This window comes from Giraffa tippelskirchi, chromosome 2, assembly GCF_054371585.1.
Source record: "Giraffa tippelskirchi isolate mGirTip1 chromosome 2, T2T-mGirTip1v1.2.pri, whole genome shotgun sequence".
Taxonomy (NCBI): Eukaryota; Metazoa; Chordata; class Mammalia; order Artiodactyla; family Giraffidae; genus Giraffa; species Giraffa tippelskirchi.
In genome coordinates, this window is record NC_137276.1 from 165,189,193 (window position 1) to 165,206,190 (window position 16,998).

A 16,998-nucleotide genomic window follows, 5' to 3' on the forward strand; every position below is an offset into this window, starting at 1 on the left:
TTATTGTTATTAGTTTTTTTCCTTTCTTGTTTTCTTTTTAAGGCATGAAAACTTCCCATCTGCATTTTAAGATCTTTGGAAAGAAGATCTTAGAATGTGTTCTTTGTATCTAGTATTTTGCTGTGTACAATGTTAGAATCTCAGTAAATTTAAAGTTTTCATTATATTACTTTAAACTGACTGAATTTAGCACTTAGTAGCTATTGAATAAGTGAGTGAAAGCTGTTATGAGAAATATCAAAGAAGATACAGGCACATGAAACAGAAAAATATAAAAGTGAGATAGTTTATGTTTGAGCCAGACATGAAAGTCTTGAAAAAGAATCATTCTGGATTCTGGGCATGAATTACTAGTGATTATAATCAAGAGAAAGATTTTTATTTTTTTCAGTATAGAAGGGCCTCTTTATGTTTAAAGTTAGGAGAATAAAGAGAGAACAATAAAAAATGAGGAATACTTCAGTATAATTAAGATGTGTATAAATTAAAACTAGCAAGAATGAACCAGCCTGGGAAGTGGCAAAGGGTGAGGAAGCATGGGCTCTGCCTCTTGAAAGGGTGTTGGGGTAGAAGTTAGATAAATGTATCAAGTAAGTGTGACACAGGATGGTCATGCCTAATGGCCTCCTTTGTCTTAAAAGTGGGAGGCCCATATGGAGCTTTGATCAGTGGATGAGCAGGAGTTTCAGGTGGAGAAATGTCTGGGTTTAGTCAGATCTTAAGAAAGAAGTATGAGTAGGGTGATTAACAGTGTTGATGGCGTTTTCTGATTTGGTAGTGAGCAAAGCATTGAAATTCAGATTCTCAGATATAGGCAGAAGGTTGCATGTGGGACTAGGTAAAATGGTAAAGATTAAGCTGTGGGGGAGAAACGAGAGGTTTGTTTTTTAATCTGACATATTTCCTAGCCTGTTGATTTTCTTGATATTCTAATGAGTACGTTTCAAAAAATCCAGCAAATTAATAAGTCTTTCAGAAATCACATCTGCAGATACATGCTTTGATTAATTAGACTTTGGTTTATTTTAGGTGAAAAGTAACACTGAGAACTTGATTTTTGTTTAAAGATATTTCTCAAGGAAGAAGTAGAAAACTTACAGATGAGTTTTGTCTCTTTTGCCATGCTTAAAAAGTTTTTGTGTCTTTATAGATTATTGTAGTCTTCCTTGGGCCAATGAAGATTTGTTTTCCCAGACTTTTTGCACCTCATTCTTGCTAGCTGCCTTGTCATTTTCATACCTGTCTCTCTATGTTTGTGGATTTACCAGTATCTTTTCTAAGTACCCTAGGCTGGACCATATACTTTAGTATGTGGTTGTAGTATATGAAGAGATTACCTTATTTCATTTATGAGTGATAAGCCTGTTGGAGTATTATAAAAATGTAGCTTTTGTGTGCTTATTAGCATTCACAGTGCTTTGACTGATTGATACTTCTAAGTTTGGTTCTATGCTTTCATAATGTTAGAAGTGTACTTTACATTTGTCATCACTCTCCATGTATGTAGAAATAGCTAAAAGGTTCAGATGTATGTATTAATCTTTTTCACTATTTGCACATAAAGGCTCTTCCTTGGTTTAAATAGCTGCTAATGGCAGAACTTATTTGTAAATCTGTCTTACATTCTGCCTCACACGTCTGCTAAAAAATGTTACTCTTTCTTATTTCTACATTCTGTATTTTCGTGGTTACTTTGTAATTTATCAGCCAACAGAAATGTTGGAACTACTTTATGGTGCCCTTGCAACATAAGAGAGAGCAGTTCAACAGCTGCTTAATCTGTTGTGGCTTCTCCTTGTCTTATACCCAGCCTCAGTAGCTGTGTTGCAGTAAATATCACTTCAGAGATGGTAACGTGTGTATTCTGAAGCCTTGTTGGAGGTGACTTTACCATTCTATTTTATATTTCAAATAATTATACTAAAAGAAGCCACAAGAATGGTCACTAGTACTATTCTCTAAGCTGATAGAATTATTAGCTAAATAATCATTTACAGGCATGTTTTTATGACTAAGTTCTCCTTGATTTACAGTTCTCATGCTGCCCACATTTCAGAAATTTATGAAAACTTCCAGTTCTGTATTTTGTCAGTTTGAAATCCCTGACTTATGTTGCATTTCCTTCATGAACACTTCTACGCAGCTATGTCTTCTGACTTTAAACTATAAGTCTGTAAAATATTTATAACCTTTAGCACCCCCTTTTTAAATGTATTTTTTGAAAATATAGCTATTAGCATATTGTACTTCCTGGAATATTATTAAGATTCTTTTTTAAGCAAGATTTTTTTTAAAGGTTATAAACAACAGAAATTTATTTCTCACAGTTCTGAAGGCTGGAAGCTCAGGATCAGGGTGCCAGCATGGTTGGGTGAGCGTCCCCTTCCAGGTTGCAGACTTCTCGTTGTGTTCTTCTGGTTGAAGGTTCAAGGATTTTAAATGTATTTCAGAGCCTGTTGAGTTGAAAGTTTCTCAGTTTTAATATACTTGTGTTTTATTTCAAGGATAGTTTGAAAATGTGGTGGTGAGGAGTGGGAGACTGTGTACCATCAGTTCTGATGAGAATTGATGCTACCATCACTCCACATATTAGGACATAGCTTCACATCTATGAGAACTGAGATCTAAAGATGAAATAACGTTATTGACATCTTAATGCTTGTAGTATTTCTTTGCTTATTCTGTAGTTAGAATTGTCTTGTACATAGCTGTGGCCTAAAACCATATGTAATTCTGTAAACATACATTTGGTGATGGTTTTTTGTACAGCCCGGGAAAATACTGGTTAAGATATTGCCAAAAACATTGAACTTAAAGATAATTAAATTTTATTGTTAGATTATTGTTCCGTTTTTTAATGAAATTACCTTTTAGAATTTTCTGTTGTTTTCGTGATGTTTTGCCAATTGACAGATTGACAAATTCAGACCCATCATGAAGTCTGGTCCCCTAGTATTTTACTGATTTTGGAATTTAACCTTTTTTTATGCTTTTAACCTCAGTTTTCTTAAATATGGGAGTGATATTGTATCCTCACTTCTACTTTATTCTCCTAGGTCTTATTATTTTTTCCCAGGACAGCTTTAATCTTTATTTTCCGGATAAATTTTTATAAAATCCTAGTTTATGCCTTCAATTTATATACTGTTGATTCTTATATGTCAATTACGTATTGAATTCTTCAGCACACTATTTACTTGCACACACAAGTAATCTTTCTGGGAACATCTGTATGTAGATTTAGCAGAGAATTAAGCATGCAGTGGCTCTTTGTCACAGTGGACTTTTTGTTTATTTCTAAAACTGGCTTTTTTTTTTTTTAACAGATAAATGTAAAGCAGGAAATTACTTTCACTGATGTATCTGAGCAACTGATGAGAGACAAAAAACAAATCAGAGAGCCAGTAGACTTACAGAAAAAGAAGAAACGGAAACAGCGTTCTCCTGCAAAAGTAAGAGAATATTTTAAGGTGGTGGTCCCATACTATTGCTTAATCTTATAGGTAGGAACTTGGCTGGACCATAAGTCTCATGTGGCTTAGTAAAGTTGGACTGTTGCATCAGGAGTAAGGAAGAGATGCATGTCTGCATGGAGATGGTGGGCCATTGCTTTAAAATTTTCCACTTCCCTTTCACACGTCTTTTTTTTTTTTTTTAACTTTTCTTACCCCATATCTCTCTTTTCTTTAAAAACTAACTGATAATATACAGTGCCCTTGCTTCTCATTCATATTAGTCTTACTTATTCTAGTATTCCTATTTCAGGAAAATTCAGTACCAATTGGTCATGAGGAAAAGATTGTGCAATACCTGTGATAGACTAGAATGTAAGCTCTGTGAGAGCAGGGACTTCATTTTATTCACAGCAATATCCCAAGAGCGTGGAATAGTAGGCCTAAGAGACTCTCAGTAAATACTGTGGGTGAATGAATGGCTTAGTAAATAAACAAATGACCCATAAATACTATTATGAATTGCCTGCCTTTTTTTCCTTTCAATACAGTAGTAGCTGATTGTATGTATCATTTTGATATTCCTAGGAAGTCTCTGAACTCTGTATAATTTACATCTTTTTACAGTTATTTTTCATCTTCTGTTTTTTTAAAAAAGATTTTATAACATGATCTTTTTTATTTTGTGGGCTACTTGGTTTTGTATTTGTGATTTAAATCATCATCATTATTTATGCATTTTGTACACTTTTGGATATGTGGTGTGCTGTGGTTTGTACTGGCTTGCCAGAGCTGATTAATAAGTTTTCAGGAATTTTGCAAGCTGACTCTGAAACCATTGGTAATTTGAAATAAGCCACGGTGAGAATATTTATACCATGGAAATCAGCATCCCTACTCTCTAACCCCTTAAAATGTTAAACATTTACCAATATGTGGCTTTTGGTATATATATAAATATGGTTACTGCAGAAAATTTTGAAAAATATAGAGACGAAAATAACCCGTTTATTCTTAGAGATAAATACTTCAGTTTTCTGCCATATTCCTTTTCTATTTCCAAATTTGTATAGGTTGATTGAATTTCCTGTTTGTAACTAGAGTATGTAAGCTATTTTTAAAGTTATTAAAGATTTTTACAGATATTAGCTGTATATGTATTATTATTTTGATATGTCACGTTATATTCAATGATTGCTATGTTGTTGGAAAGTTGTTTCCTCTTTGTCTTCATTTTAAATCATGTTGCACTTGAAATATTTGTGTAAACATTTTCATGTACTGCTGAGTCAAAGGGTGTGAACTTTTTAAAAGGTTTCTTTAAAAATTAAATAAGTAAAATAAGCAAATAAACAAGCAAGCAAAATAAGTGAAGTTTTCTAATAATGTTACTCCTTCCAGAAATGTCCTATAAGTTACATTGCTACCTGAAGTGGACCTAAGGTGTGTCTCTCCATACTCTCTCATAACCTTAAGTATTAAACTTTGCTTCTTTTGTAACTTAAGATGAATGTCTCATTATAGTTAAATTTTAATTTCTTTGGTTATTGCCCATACTAAAACTTGTGTGTTTTTCATAATTATTGACATTTTATGTTTCATGTTTTGTGCATTCCCTTTGTCTCCCTCCTCCCTGCTTCTTTCTTCCTTTTCTTTTCTTGAGGTTAATGTTTTTCTTGGTGACATATGATGCTTTTAAAAATTGACATTAATGAATTAATCAAGTTGTTTAAGGAAAATGTTAATTTCTAAAATTGTGATAGTGGTTATGTACTTTGTGTTCATTGCAAAATCTGTTTCAAGTCTTTAAAAAGTTTTTTTATTTTTAATATCTAATCGGTTTATTTTTTATTTATCTTACTGGAGTATAACTGGTTTACAATGTTGTGTTAGTTTCTGCTATGGAACAAAGTGAATCAGCTATTTCAAGTCTTAAAAAAACAACATATGTAAGTTGTACATTTTCCTTGATACTTTATAGCCATGTTTTTCTGATACTATTTTTGATTGTAATTCTGAAATTCTGACTAAAACTTAAGTTATTCTCTTCTTCAGGGGTGTTTGGAATTATGTCCTAAGTAATACAGATCATATTTTTACAGAGTTTTAAGTTTAGTTTTTGCTTGTCTGATTTGAGATAAACTCACTTATAATGTATTATCAAAATACTCCTAAAGGCATTTATTTAATTATATATATATATTTATGTTGTTGCTGGATGAAAGAGGTTTGGCCTATTCTGAGTATATTGCATGTAAGAAGATGTTTTGGGCAGTCTTTTTAGAGCATTCTTAGGACAGTGAAATTACTAGAAATAATACATGGCAGACAGAGCTGTGAGAATAACAAAAACAAGGATTTTTACATTGTCCTGACCTATTACATGTGACAGGAGAGAGAATGGTTGGTTGTTTTTAACCCTGACCTTGCAGCATCCAGATGAGTGGTTTGTGTCTGGATTCTCAGAACTTTGAACTTGTGTTTAAAAATTCACACTTCAGATTTTTCATTAAAGTAACTCTCCCCTTTTTGTATGAAGAGAAGGAAAAGCTTAACTAACTCTTGCTTAGAAATCAGTGTTACTTGTTTTTAAATTCCTTAAAAGCAACTGTAAGTTTCTCAAATAATTGTAGTGTATTATGCTTAGAGGCTTCCCCAGTGGCTCGGCAGTAAAGAATCTGCCTGCACCACAGGAACCACTGCAGGAGATGCAAGTTTGATCTCTGGGTCAGGAAGATCCCCTGGGGAAGGAAATGGCAATCTACCCCAGTATTCTTCCCTGGATAATCCCATGGACAGAGGATCCTGGTGGGCTATAGTCCACGGGGTTGCAAGACATGGACATGACTTAGCGACCACAACAACAATGCTTAGAGGACTCTACTCTCCACCAACACTTTTCACAAATCTTGAATTTTTGCCATTATGAATCTTTTGAGTATGTGTCCCCATTATATCATATTAGATTGGGGATCTGCACAAGAAATGTAGATGAAGTTATCTTGCAGACTTTCAGTAAAAATATTAGAGCTTATATATCCATATAGACCTGGCTCCCTTCCAGCTAAGCTTTCTGGTGAGAAATACTGCAATATTATGTCATCTTTAGCTGCCATGAATTTTAAGCAATAATTGCTTTCTGATCCTTTATCATATGGCAAAGCTTAGTCACCTTAAGGTAGATTTGATACTTGAAAATTGCCGGAATATATTTGGCAGCATGTCTGAAGAAGAGGGTTATCTTGGTCAAGTAATTTGATACTGTCATGGAATAAGTTGTTTTATGAAAGTGAATTTTCTACATAATAAAATCTTGTCCCCTTTAAATGTTTAAATTTAGTTTTATTTCAACCACTTTGTTAGAAATCTTTAATATATTGTTTTCTTTTAAAACATAGTACATTTGAACATAATTCAGCTTTTAATGGTTTGGGGTTCATGTTGTAAACATTAAAAAAAAATCATATGTATCATAGTGAAACCCTCTGGGAGGACTGAGATGTTAGGTTCCCCCCGTCCCCGCCACACACATACTAAGAAATCCTAACTGCTAGATTTTAAGTTTTTTTTTTTTGACTGCTTATAAGTGCTTCATCCTCTCATTCCTTAATGACATACTGTTCATTTTTACATTGCTATTATCTATGTGGCCACTTAACATCACCTTCCATTGACACTTTGACTCTGTTTTTTTTCCCCTTGTGGATTAGGACTATAGAGAACTACAGTTATTAGAAATGTATGAAAAGTCTTAGTGTACTTAATTCAGTCTCAGTGCATTCATGTCATTGTTCTCGTGGCTCTGCATTAGATCACCCATAGGGCTTTTCCAGTTATAAATACTCAGGCCCCATCACCCGAGATTCTTATTCAGGGGATTTCCATTCGTACTAAAAAGAGTCCAAGATAATTGTAATTTACATTTAAGTTTGAGAATCTCAAGTCTGATTTTGAAAGTTTCTGGATAAATGAGGTATTACCACCTGACTTTGCTATTGACTTGTTTTGTGAATTAAGTGATAATGTTTTCCACCACAGAAGGGTTTTATGAGGATTGTTGAGTTAACATTGATAAACTCTTAAGAATCCTTTCAGTAAAGATGTAACAATACTATCTTAACCCAATATTATATACATCTTTTAGGTCTTTTCAAACTCCTTAATAGTGCTAGAGCAGAGTGCTTTTTGGTTACCTACTTATTATTCTGAAATATATATCCTTTTCATTCTCTAAGCAGTTAATTTGAGAGCCTGTTAATGTGCCAGGATTTCTTATAGCGTACTGAAGAAAGGAACTGGGTTCAATTCTTAAAAAAAAAAAATTCTAAACTGAGGAAAATTTAATTGAAAGCTGAGAAATAGAAATACTAGCTATTTGTCAAACTCTCCTGCATGCTAACCTGATTGTCGAAGAAGTAGCTTTAAGGTAAATAACTGATTGTCAGACTAGGGATGGAAGTATGAAATAGTACTTAAGAGAAAAACTGGAAAAGTAGAAGTATTTTATTTATTTATCTAATTTCCCTAGGGAATTTTGGATTCTGGGTATATAATTTTTTCACAGAGCCAAACCATAAATTTAAAAAATATTTGGATGTAAATCTTTCTTTTAAAAAAAAAATCATATACATCTTTGCCTGATATTTAGAAATATGAGAGAAAAAACCTTTTCTAAAGCTCTGGGTCATTCTCCTGAACACCAGTTATATATACCATGCTTATGATATAGTGAATTTCATGTTCTTGCATTGGCAAAAACTTGCCATTTAGAAATGAAATTTGGTAATAAGTAAAACCAAGTACTGAGAGAGAGTAAAAATCAGGGAGAATGAAAGAAAGTGACGATGTGAAGATGGAATGTCAGTGATAACTACGATGGTCAGAGATGTTGAGGGTAGGTATTACTGTGGGCTACTTTGTTGTTTTGTTGTATGTCTTTGGGGTTGCACTGTTCTTCCATTTCTAGTTGGGTTTGGAGAGTAAAGGGAATTTTAGAAGATCTCATTTTCCAGTTGCAGTAAAATGTGATAGGTGAAAAATTTAAACTATTCCTCCAAATTGTTTTGCATTTTGGTGATTTAGAAATCAACTGATTAAGAATGTATGGTAAAACCTATAATTATTAGTTTAAAATATACTTTAATAATTCCAGTATAGAATGAGGGAAATCATGTCTGCCTTTTAAGAGAACAAAACTTTCTCACTGAGGGGTGTCAGGTTTTGACTAATTGGTTGCAGTGACCCTTGAAAAGTCAAAAATATCTGAATTAAACAGGCAGAGCTTAGTGCTTTGTTGGTTAAAATTGGTATATTATTTAACATAGCCACTGCTACGTATATGGATAGCTGGCAGGGAATAGATTTGTCTCAGAACAAAAAATGTATTTGCTAATGGACTGTGAGATTAAGAAAGCAGATTGAGGAATTCATTTGGTATTGAAATATTTTGCTGAAAAATTCTGTTTTAAACTTGTGAATCGGTTAAGAAAACAATCAAGTATTTAGAGTATTGTTTAGACTATTACCAATTTCTTTACTCTTGATAAAGCCCAATTGCTTGATCCTTATAATTACTATATTTCTCCAAAAGTTGCAGTGACAGGAGTCAAGACAAATCATGTCTTGTCTTGCAGACACTTTAGGGTTTAAACTTGGAATTTCAAATGCTTCAGTTGTAATAGTGTTCATATGCTGAAGGAAAAAGAAAAGCAAAAATATTTTATGGTACTATTAGCAAGTAAGACAACTAATCTCTAAGGCAAATACACTTAACTGGTAGATCACATTTTACTAAAAGATCTGGAAAGGGTGTGGACAGGAAAAGAAACCAAGTCTATACCAAGGAAGATAATTTTACCCGCGTTAAGAGCCATTTCTCTTCCACCAAGAAACTTTGTTTACATACCCATTCTTTACACACCTTTTTCTATGGTGCTCCTGAGTGAATTTGCAGAAACTTACGAATAGAAGTGGTAACCTGTGAGGATGTTTGGTAAGGGTAGTAGGTTGCCATTATCAGTAGGCACTAGTCTCACTATGTACAATTTGGGTATTGGGGTTATAGTGGTGAATAAAACAGGCAAAATATGTCGGTTATATGTAAAAACAGATTACAAGTTGGAAGAGCCAGTGGTGCTCTTCTATGGCAAGATAATTTTCTTCTGTGTCTTTTATACAAAGATGTGTATTCCCCTGGCCTAAGAAAAGAAGAAAATAATATAAAATTCAATGTAAAATGTTCACCAATTTGATTTTTTTTGCCATTGAACTTATAAATATGCTTGATTTTTTTCAGTCTCCTTATTCACAAGTAAGTGTTTGCTCTTTCATCCATAAAATCCACCTTGAATTAAGACTTGGAGTCCACAGTGAAAGGCAGTATTACCTCCAGTGAGAAAACAATGACCTAGAACTCCTTAACTCTTCATAAAAAGATTTTGTACAGTCAAGGATTATATCCGTTTCACATTAAGTAACTTGGGCCAAATTTGTTCCTTACAGAGCCTTTCCGTGTAGTTTGCTATGCCACAGAAAGCTATTGAACTGCCATTTTTTTTGACACTTGGATCTTATCTGTTATCAACATATGAGAAAAAAATACCTGGTGCTATCCTGTTTTTATTCTGTTTTGTATAAAATGTTTAACATCTTTTTGTTACTGGTTTTATGTTAGGAATATTTTAAGTCATGTTTTAAAAGATTTTGTGTTTTTTTTGTTTGTTTGTTTTACACAATGTTAACTTGAATATTATTTTGTGACTTGGAGGGGATGAAAAAATTTTAGACTGACCAGAGATGAAACTTTCCGTTCTCACTGACTCTTCAGGAAGCTGTGACACCCACTTGCATTCTCCTGCCAAATGTTTCCCTCTGTGACTTTGGTGCATAGACTTTGAAGCATTGTTGACCACGTTGGCAGTTTGCCCAGAACCCACATGCCCTGTTAATTAGCATAATAATTACCATTGATTTACATACAGTATAGTCTGAAATGTGTTCCTGAATTTAAACTAAAAAAAATTTTTTTTTTTTTTTAAACTAAAGCCCTTTTTCCTTATCTAATCCCTGTAAGTTTTGGGACGGGGGTCATAGCTGTGTATTTACAGGCCCTAATCATTTTCCACAGGCCTTTGTATTTCTTAAGATGTCCGTTAGATTTCTGTATTCTGTGTGTGACACAGTTTCTTGGCTTCTACTCTCTGTGCTTCCACCTCCACTACTGTTTCCTTCTTACTTGCCATATTCCTCCTGACCTTACCTCCTAGTTTTCTTCGCTTCTTATGTTCACATCATGTTTTGTCATCTTCTCTCTTCAATAATGAAAAAAGGGATTATTTGTTATTTTTACTCTGCCACGTGGCTGGTGAGAGAGGTAGTTTAAATGTTGTATGTTGACCAAATGGTTGTTAAACTGGAAGACATGAACCCCAAAAGTGAACTTCTCTCTGGCACTGTTTAGACACTGCCCAAGATACTGTCAGCCTCAGGAGCACAGGCAGATAAGGTTGATGTCTTTGTCACCTGCCTTCCTTCCCCCATACCCCTCTAATTTATTAAGGAATATGCTTAACAATAGTTTGGTAGTCCTAGAATAACCTTAGAGGTCCTTAACAGAACCATTCTGACTCCAAATCGTATTCTAGGATGACTTAAAAACAGTTTTCCTTTTTGCTTCTTTAAGGAAAAAGAAAAAGGAAAATGTAATAGGTAAGCATTTGTGTGGTTCAGAAAAATACTTTAAAGTATGTTTAGTGTAAAGTCTCTCTCCTACCATATCTTCTGCCAAGTTCCTGAGCCATGATGACCAAAGTTATATACATTTATGTACATCCTTCTCAAATAGCTTTTGTGCATATGCAAACAAATATATATTGCTGTATGTGTTATCTTATATTCAAACTTAACAAAATTATATACTAGATTCTAAACCCTGCTTTTTTTTTTTTTTTTTTACTTAAGAATAAATCCTGGAGCTCTTTCTATATAAGTATAGAAAGAGCTTTCTCATTTTATTTCACAACCATGTAATATTAAGTTGTATTCATTTTTCATGATTTATTTAACCATTCCTATCTGATTGATATTTATACCATGTCTAGAACATAAGACTTGTACTGCATATGTGATGTTTTAAAATTGAAAATAAAGCTATACTCATCCTAACAGAGAACACTTAGGGACTCTATTAGACATCAGCTTTGGAGAGGAGAGGACACAATGCTAAAATTTTACTTAACCAGCTTCCAAGGTTTTATTAGTAATTTTTACCCACTCTTTAGTCACATTATACTTTCTTCAAATTATGATAAAATTATTCCAGTAGTCCTCTCAAGATTATCTAGGAAAAAAATACTTCATAATCTCTGGTGACCACTGTTTGCATTAAAAGACATTATCTTTTTTATAATTAGTATTACATTTTAAAAATTTCTTTCTTTTGTTTTGCCTTTTTTTTTTAAACTAGATCCTTACAATAAATGAGGATGGATCACTTGGTTTGAAAACCCCTAAATCTCACGTTTGTGAGCACTGCAATGCTGCCTTTAGAACGAACTATCACTTACAGAGACATGTCTTCATTCATACAGGTATTTCTTGAATTAAAGTGGGCTTATGGCCATTAAAATTATTATCTTTGCTATTTTCATCTTCTTGTAAATGTCATTCATTCCTAAGACTGTAGTTAACCTGGCATTTCAAATCAGAGATTTCATAGGCCAGGATGTCACAAGGAAACCAAGAAAAACTTTAAATGAGAAAACAATTAGCATGGATGTACAAAATTAATTAGCTTAGTTGAACACTTTATTTGGCTTAATGTATTCTTTCTAACCAGAGAAACAGTTAAAGAATGAACCATTAAAAGCCTGTCAACATTTGTTTTTCTGTATAAGATGTCCAGATGGAATTTGAAATGTGAATTTGGAATCAAATATAAAAACTTAGGCCATAAAGTATAAAGTTGTGGAGATCAGAGCAAAAGACCTATCACAGATCTTTGGGGAAATATCACTAGACATATATGTTGAGTTAAAGGGTGGGGAAGGAGACAGAGTAATAAATAATAAGGTAGATTTGATGAACTGGTAAAATACACCCAGAAACCAAAAGAGAGAATTCCAAGGAGGGTCTGATCAATAACTGTACAACCTTTTGGGGGCGAGGTGTGGGGAGAGAGAGAGAGAGAGCAAGAGCAGGAGAGAGAACTGAGAACAGATCATTAGAATAAATAGCAAGGAGATCACTATTATCTTTTAAGAAAGCAGAGTATAAGGGTTAAAGGACAAATGGGTGGGTGAAGAATTTGAGACATAGGTTGGACTATGAAAGGAAAGGCTCCAACAGAGAGGGAATGTTTGAAGAGACAGGATTATTTTTTTTAAAGGGGGATGTTTAGAAAGTTTTGAACGTTCTAGAGAAGAAAGTGAAAAGGCATAAAGTGGTGGTTAGCCAGGGAGAACAAGGTAGGTGGATCTTCCTCCACAGAGAGAGCAAAGCTGTTTAAGACACTTGGTAACCTGTGGAGGGCTTTCTAGCCTCACGAGTTTTAAATTCTTTTGTAAATTGTTTTATTTATTTACTTGTTCTTTCCCTTGAAGAATATAGATCATATTCAGTCTCATTTTTGTATGGTTGTGAGAATGTGAGTTTTTCAATCTTGGGGGGGGAATTGAGAGGAAATAAAATTCTGTTAATGAATAGTATAAAACCTTTGTATGCATAATTTGCAATTTTTCAGAATTTGGGCCTCTAAGATTTCTCTTTCCTCAGAAATAGTTAACTCTAAACTGTGTTTTATTCAGTAACTAATTTGTGGATGTGAAATTATTTTAAGGTGAAAAACCATTTCAATGTAGTCAATGTGACATGCGTTTCATACAGAAGTACCTGCTACAGAGACATGAGAAGATTCATACTGGTGAGTGTTGCCACCCTTACTAGGGTCATTAAAATTACCATTTCAAATATAGGGAAGAATTTTTAATAAGTAGCAACAACTTGTTGCCTCTTTGGTAATTTTGTTTAAGAGTATTTATCACAGCTCATCTTTTTTCTTTCTTCAGTAAATCAATGTTAACTGTTAAGACTTGGCTTACTGTTTTAGCCTAACAAGTTACTTTGAAGTAAAGTTTCATAATAACTTAAGATATGTTTAAAGTGACAAAGGGAAGGAAGGAAGGAAGTTTTTGTGAAATAGTTGTTTCCTTAGATGTTTAACAGGTTAGAATAGGTAAAATTATCATTTGCGATAATTAGTGGGGAGGAAGCAAAATGGCTCAGTCTTAAATAGTGATAACACTCCCCCCACCCCTATTTTGTGTATATAGCTTACTATATCAATAGAGTTATAATCTTATAAATTGGAAACTTCCAGTTTTTCATTCAAGTTGTTAAAGATTTAGAAACATATTTTGGAAGATTACCATAAAAGAACCCATACCTTTAAAAGTTGAGCTTCATTTTAGAGCAAATGTTTATTTGCATTTATTCTTTTTTTTTTTAAACAAATGTAAAGCCAAATTTTATATGTGACCTTAATTTAGTAAATTGTCAGCTTTTGACATCTGTAAGCACAATAAAAGTGTTTCTTTATAATTTATTTCCAGTATTTTGCCTTTTTGTGATGGAGTGAAAGAGTTTGTAAATTTATATAACTTTGGTTCTTACATTTAAGTAGAATTGAAAAATGATAGTGATAATATTTAAATATTGAAAATACTTAAGTTCCTCATATACCTCCATATGAAGAAGTCAAGCAGCTACCTGCCCAGTGTTGTTACTTAGATGTGTTCTCATGGTACCTGCAGTCCCTGTGAAAGGGGATCCTTGGACAGTTTATCATATAGAAGAAGCAAGCTTTTCCGCCTAGTAACTTTCCTTAACTTTATTTGCCCCTAACAAACATAAATGTGGCTGGTTCCCTGTGCGGCACATTTTTATGCTTTGATGTTCTACTTTTCAAAGATCATTATGCACACAACTCATTTCAGTTTCTTAAGTAAACATCATTCACCATTTCCAGATGGAAGGAAGTATATAAGGCACTTGGGAGGAAGAACAGCTTTATTGATATTGTGTGTGTGTGTGTGTGTGTGACTTATATGGCTAAATTAAAATTTTATACAATAATAAAACCCAATCAGATAATGATAAATGAAAACAGTTGAGTATTTTTATATGTTTTTAATGCCTATTAGATTTTAATGATTTAATGATTCATTCAACAAACATTTATTGAGCTGGCAGTGTTTTTCAGACACTAGAAATAGAGGATAATAAAAGGTAGCTTCTGTGGAGTTTGCATTCTTTTTTCAATTTTCACTAGAGTTTAGTTTAGTTACCATTTTGTGTTAGTTTAAAGTGTACAGCAAAGTGAATCAGCTATGCATATACATACATCCACTGTTTTTTTAGATTCTTTTCCCATTATAGGCTATTACCAAGTATTGAGTAGAGTTCCCTGTGCTATACAGTAGATTGTTATTAGCCATGTATTTTTTATATAGTAGTATGTTTATGTCATTCCCAGTCTCCCAATTTATCCTTGCCCTCCCTTATCCCCTGTTAACCATAAGATTGTTATCTGTGATTCCTGTTTTGTAAATAAGTTCATTATGATATTTGTCTTTTTATCTGGCTTCACTCAGTATAATAATCTCTAGGTCTATTCATGTTGCTGCAAATGACATTATTTTGTTCTTTTTTATGGCTGAGTAATATCCCACTGTCTATATGTGCCACATCTTTATCCATTCTTCTGTTGGTGGACATTGAGTATTGCTTCCATGTTCCAACTATTGTAAATAGTGCTGCATTGAACATTGGCTTGCATGTATCTTTTCGAATTATGGTTTTTCTCTAGTTTTGGTTTATAAAAACTAAAACAAAAAGTTATGATTTTTCTCTAGGAGTGGAATTGTTGGGTCATATGGTAGTTCTGTTTTTGAAGGAACCTCCATACTGTTGTCCATAGTGGCTATACCCATTTACATTCCCACCAGCAGTGTAGGAGGGTTCTCTTTGCTCCACACCCTCTCCAGCACTTATTGTTTGTAGATTTGTTGATGATGGCCATTTTGACGAGTGTGAGGCACTCGTCAATACCTCATTGTAATTTTGATTTGCGTTTCTCTGATAGTAATGTTGGAGTTTACATTCTAATGTGAGAGACACACATGTAAAGCTCACTGTATAAGTGTTGTAGAGTTTTGTACAAAATGCTGTTGTACCCTAAAGAAGAGCCAGATATGCTGCTTTTGAAGACTACATAGTAAAGGCAATAAAGAAAAACTGGGAGGCTCAGTTGAGAGAATGTGTTTGAGTCGGAAAAAAAGATTTTCAAAACACTACTTAACCTTATTACACCCTATTATTTTCTATTCTGTTCTAGTAGCAAGTTCTTTTTTACAGTGCTGGTCACAATATAGTGATACCAGTTTGGAAAAATAATTGTGCTGGGCCATGGGCTATCTTGAATTTCAACAGGTTATGTTGGGTAGTTCATGTTTATTGAGAATTTACTAAGACTAGACATTGTGCTAAATGTTTGTTAAATGTCTCATTTAATCTTCATACTAATCTTGAAAGGGAGGTGCTATTATTACCATTCCCGTTTTTTTAGATGAAGAAGCAGTAGGATGCACACAGAAGTTAAGAAGCTTTCCTAAATTTATATAATCTAGTATATGGTGGAGCCAAGATTCCAGCTCAGGTTTCTGCAACTCCAGAGCACGCATGTGAAATCACTAACTGTGAAGAATGACCAGAAGCAGAATGATGTTGTTTGGCCTTTGGGAATTTTTCTTGCTCTATCACTAAGCCAGTTATGGCTTAGCCTTCTTAGCCTTCCTGTGGGTTTAGTAACACCTAAAAGGGGTGAAAGCAAAGGCCAGAGTTCTCAAGGTACAAAAAAGAAGTGAAGTCACTCAGTCATGTCCGACTCTTTGTGACCCCGTGGACTGTAGCCTACCAGGCTCCCTCCGTCCATGGAATTTTCCAGGCAAGAGTACTGGAGTGGGTTGCCATTTCCTTCTCCAGGGGATCTTCCTGACCCAGGGATCGAACCCCGGTCTCCCACATTGCAGGCAGACACTTTACCATCTGAGCCACCTGGGAAGCATTCCAAGGTACAGAGACTACAGGGAATTGAGTGGAACCAGTCAAACCAGTCACTATGGTTCTTTAACAGAGAAGTTTCTTTTGAAGAGAAATGCAATTTTGCTTCATTATCACCACCCCTCACCCCCAAGTGGAACTGATATAAAGGAAATAAATGTTCCTTTATTTCATCGTTCTTGATTCTTTTTGTGTACACTGTTTCTGAAGATAGTAAGATATTTTTGTCCTGTTACCAGGTTACTTATAAGCTGTACTGATCTGGAAATATATGTATAAAACAACATAGATATTCTCCATTATTTATTATTTTGTTCTTAGAGTTCTTTATTTCATATTTTAAAGGACTTTTATTTTTGGAGGGGATTGTGCCTAAAGTTTTCCAATGTCAAGACTTTCTCTGTAGGTCTTTATTTAGAAGAATGCATTG

The 16,998-nt window shown here is 33.8% G+C and overlaps 1 protein-coding gene across 22 annotated transcripts in view; it reads left to right on the plus strand.

Annotated features, from left to right (window-relative positions):
* Positions 1–16,998, plus strand: part of ZNF148 (zinc finger protein 148) — a 135,391-nt gene that overhangs the window by 80,862 nt on the left and 37,531 nt on the right. For all 22 annotated transcript variants that reach the window (XM_081571691.1, XM_081571694.1, XM_081571685.1 and 19 more), the window contains 3 exons: positions 3,327–3,452; positions 11,917–12,040; positions 13,288–13,371. In XM_081571691.1, the coding sequence (XP_081427817.1) occupies positions 3,327–3,452; positions 11,917–12,040; positions 13,288–13,371 (334 nt within the window). The remainder of the gene's footprint in view (positions 1–3,326; positions 3,453–11,916; positions 12,041–13,287; positions 13,372–16,998) is intronic.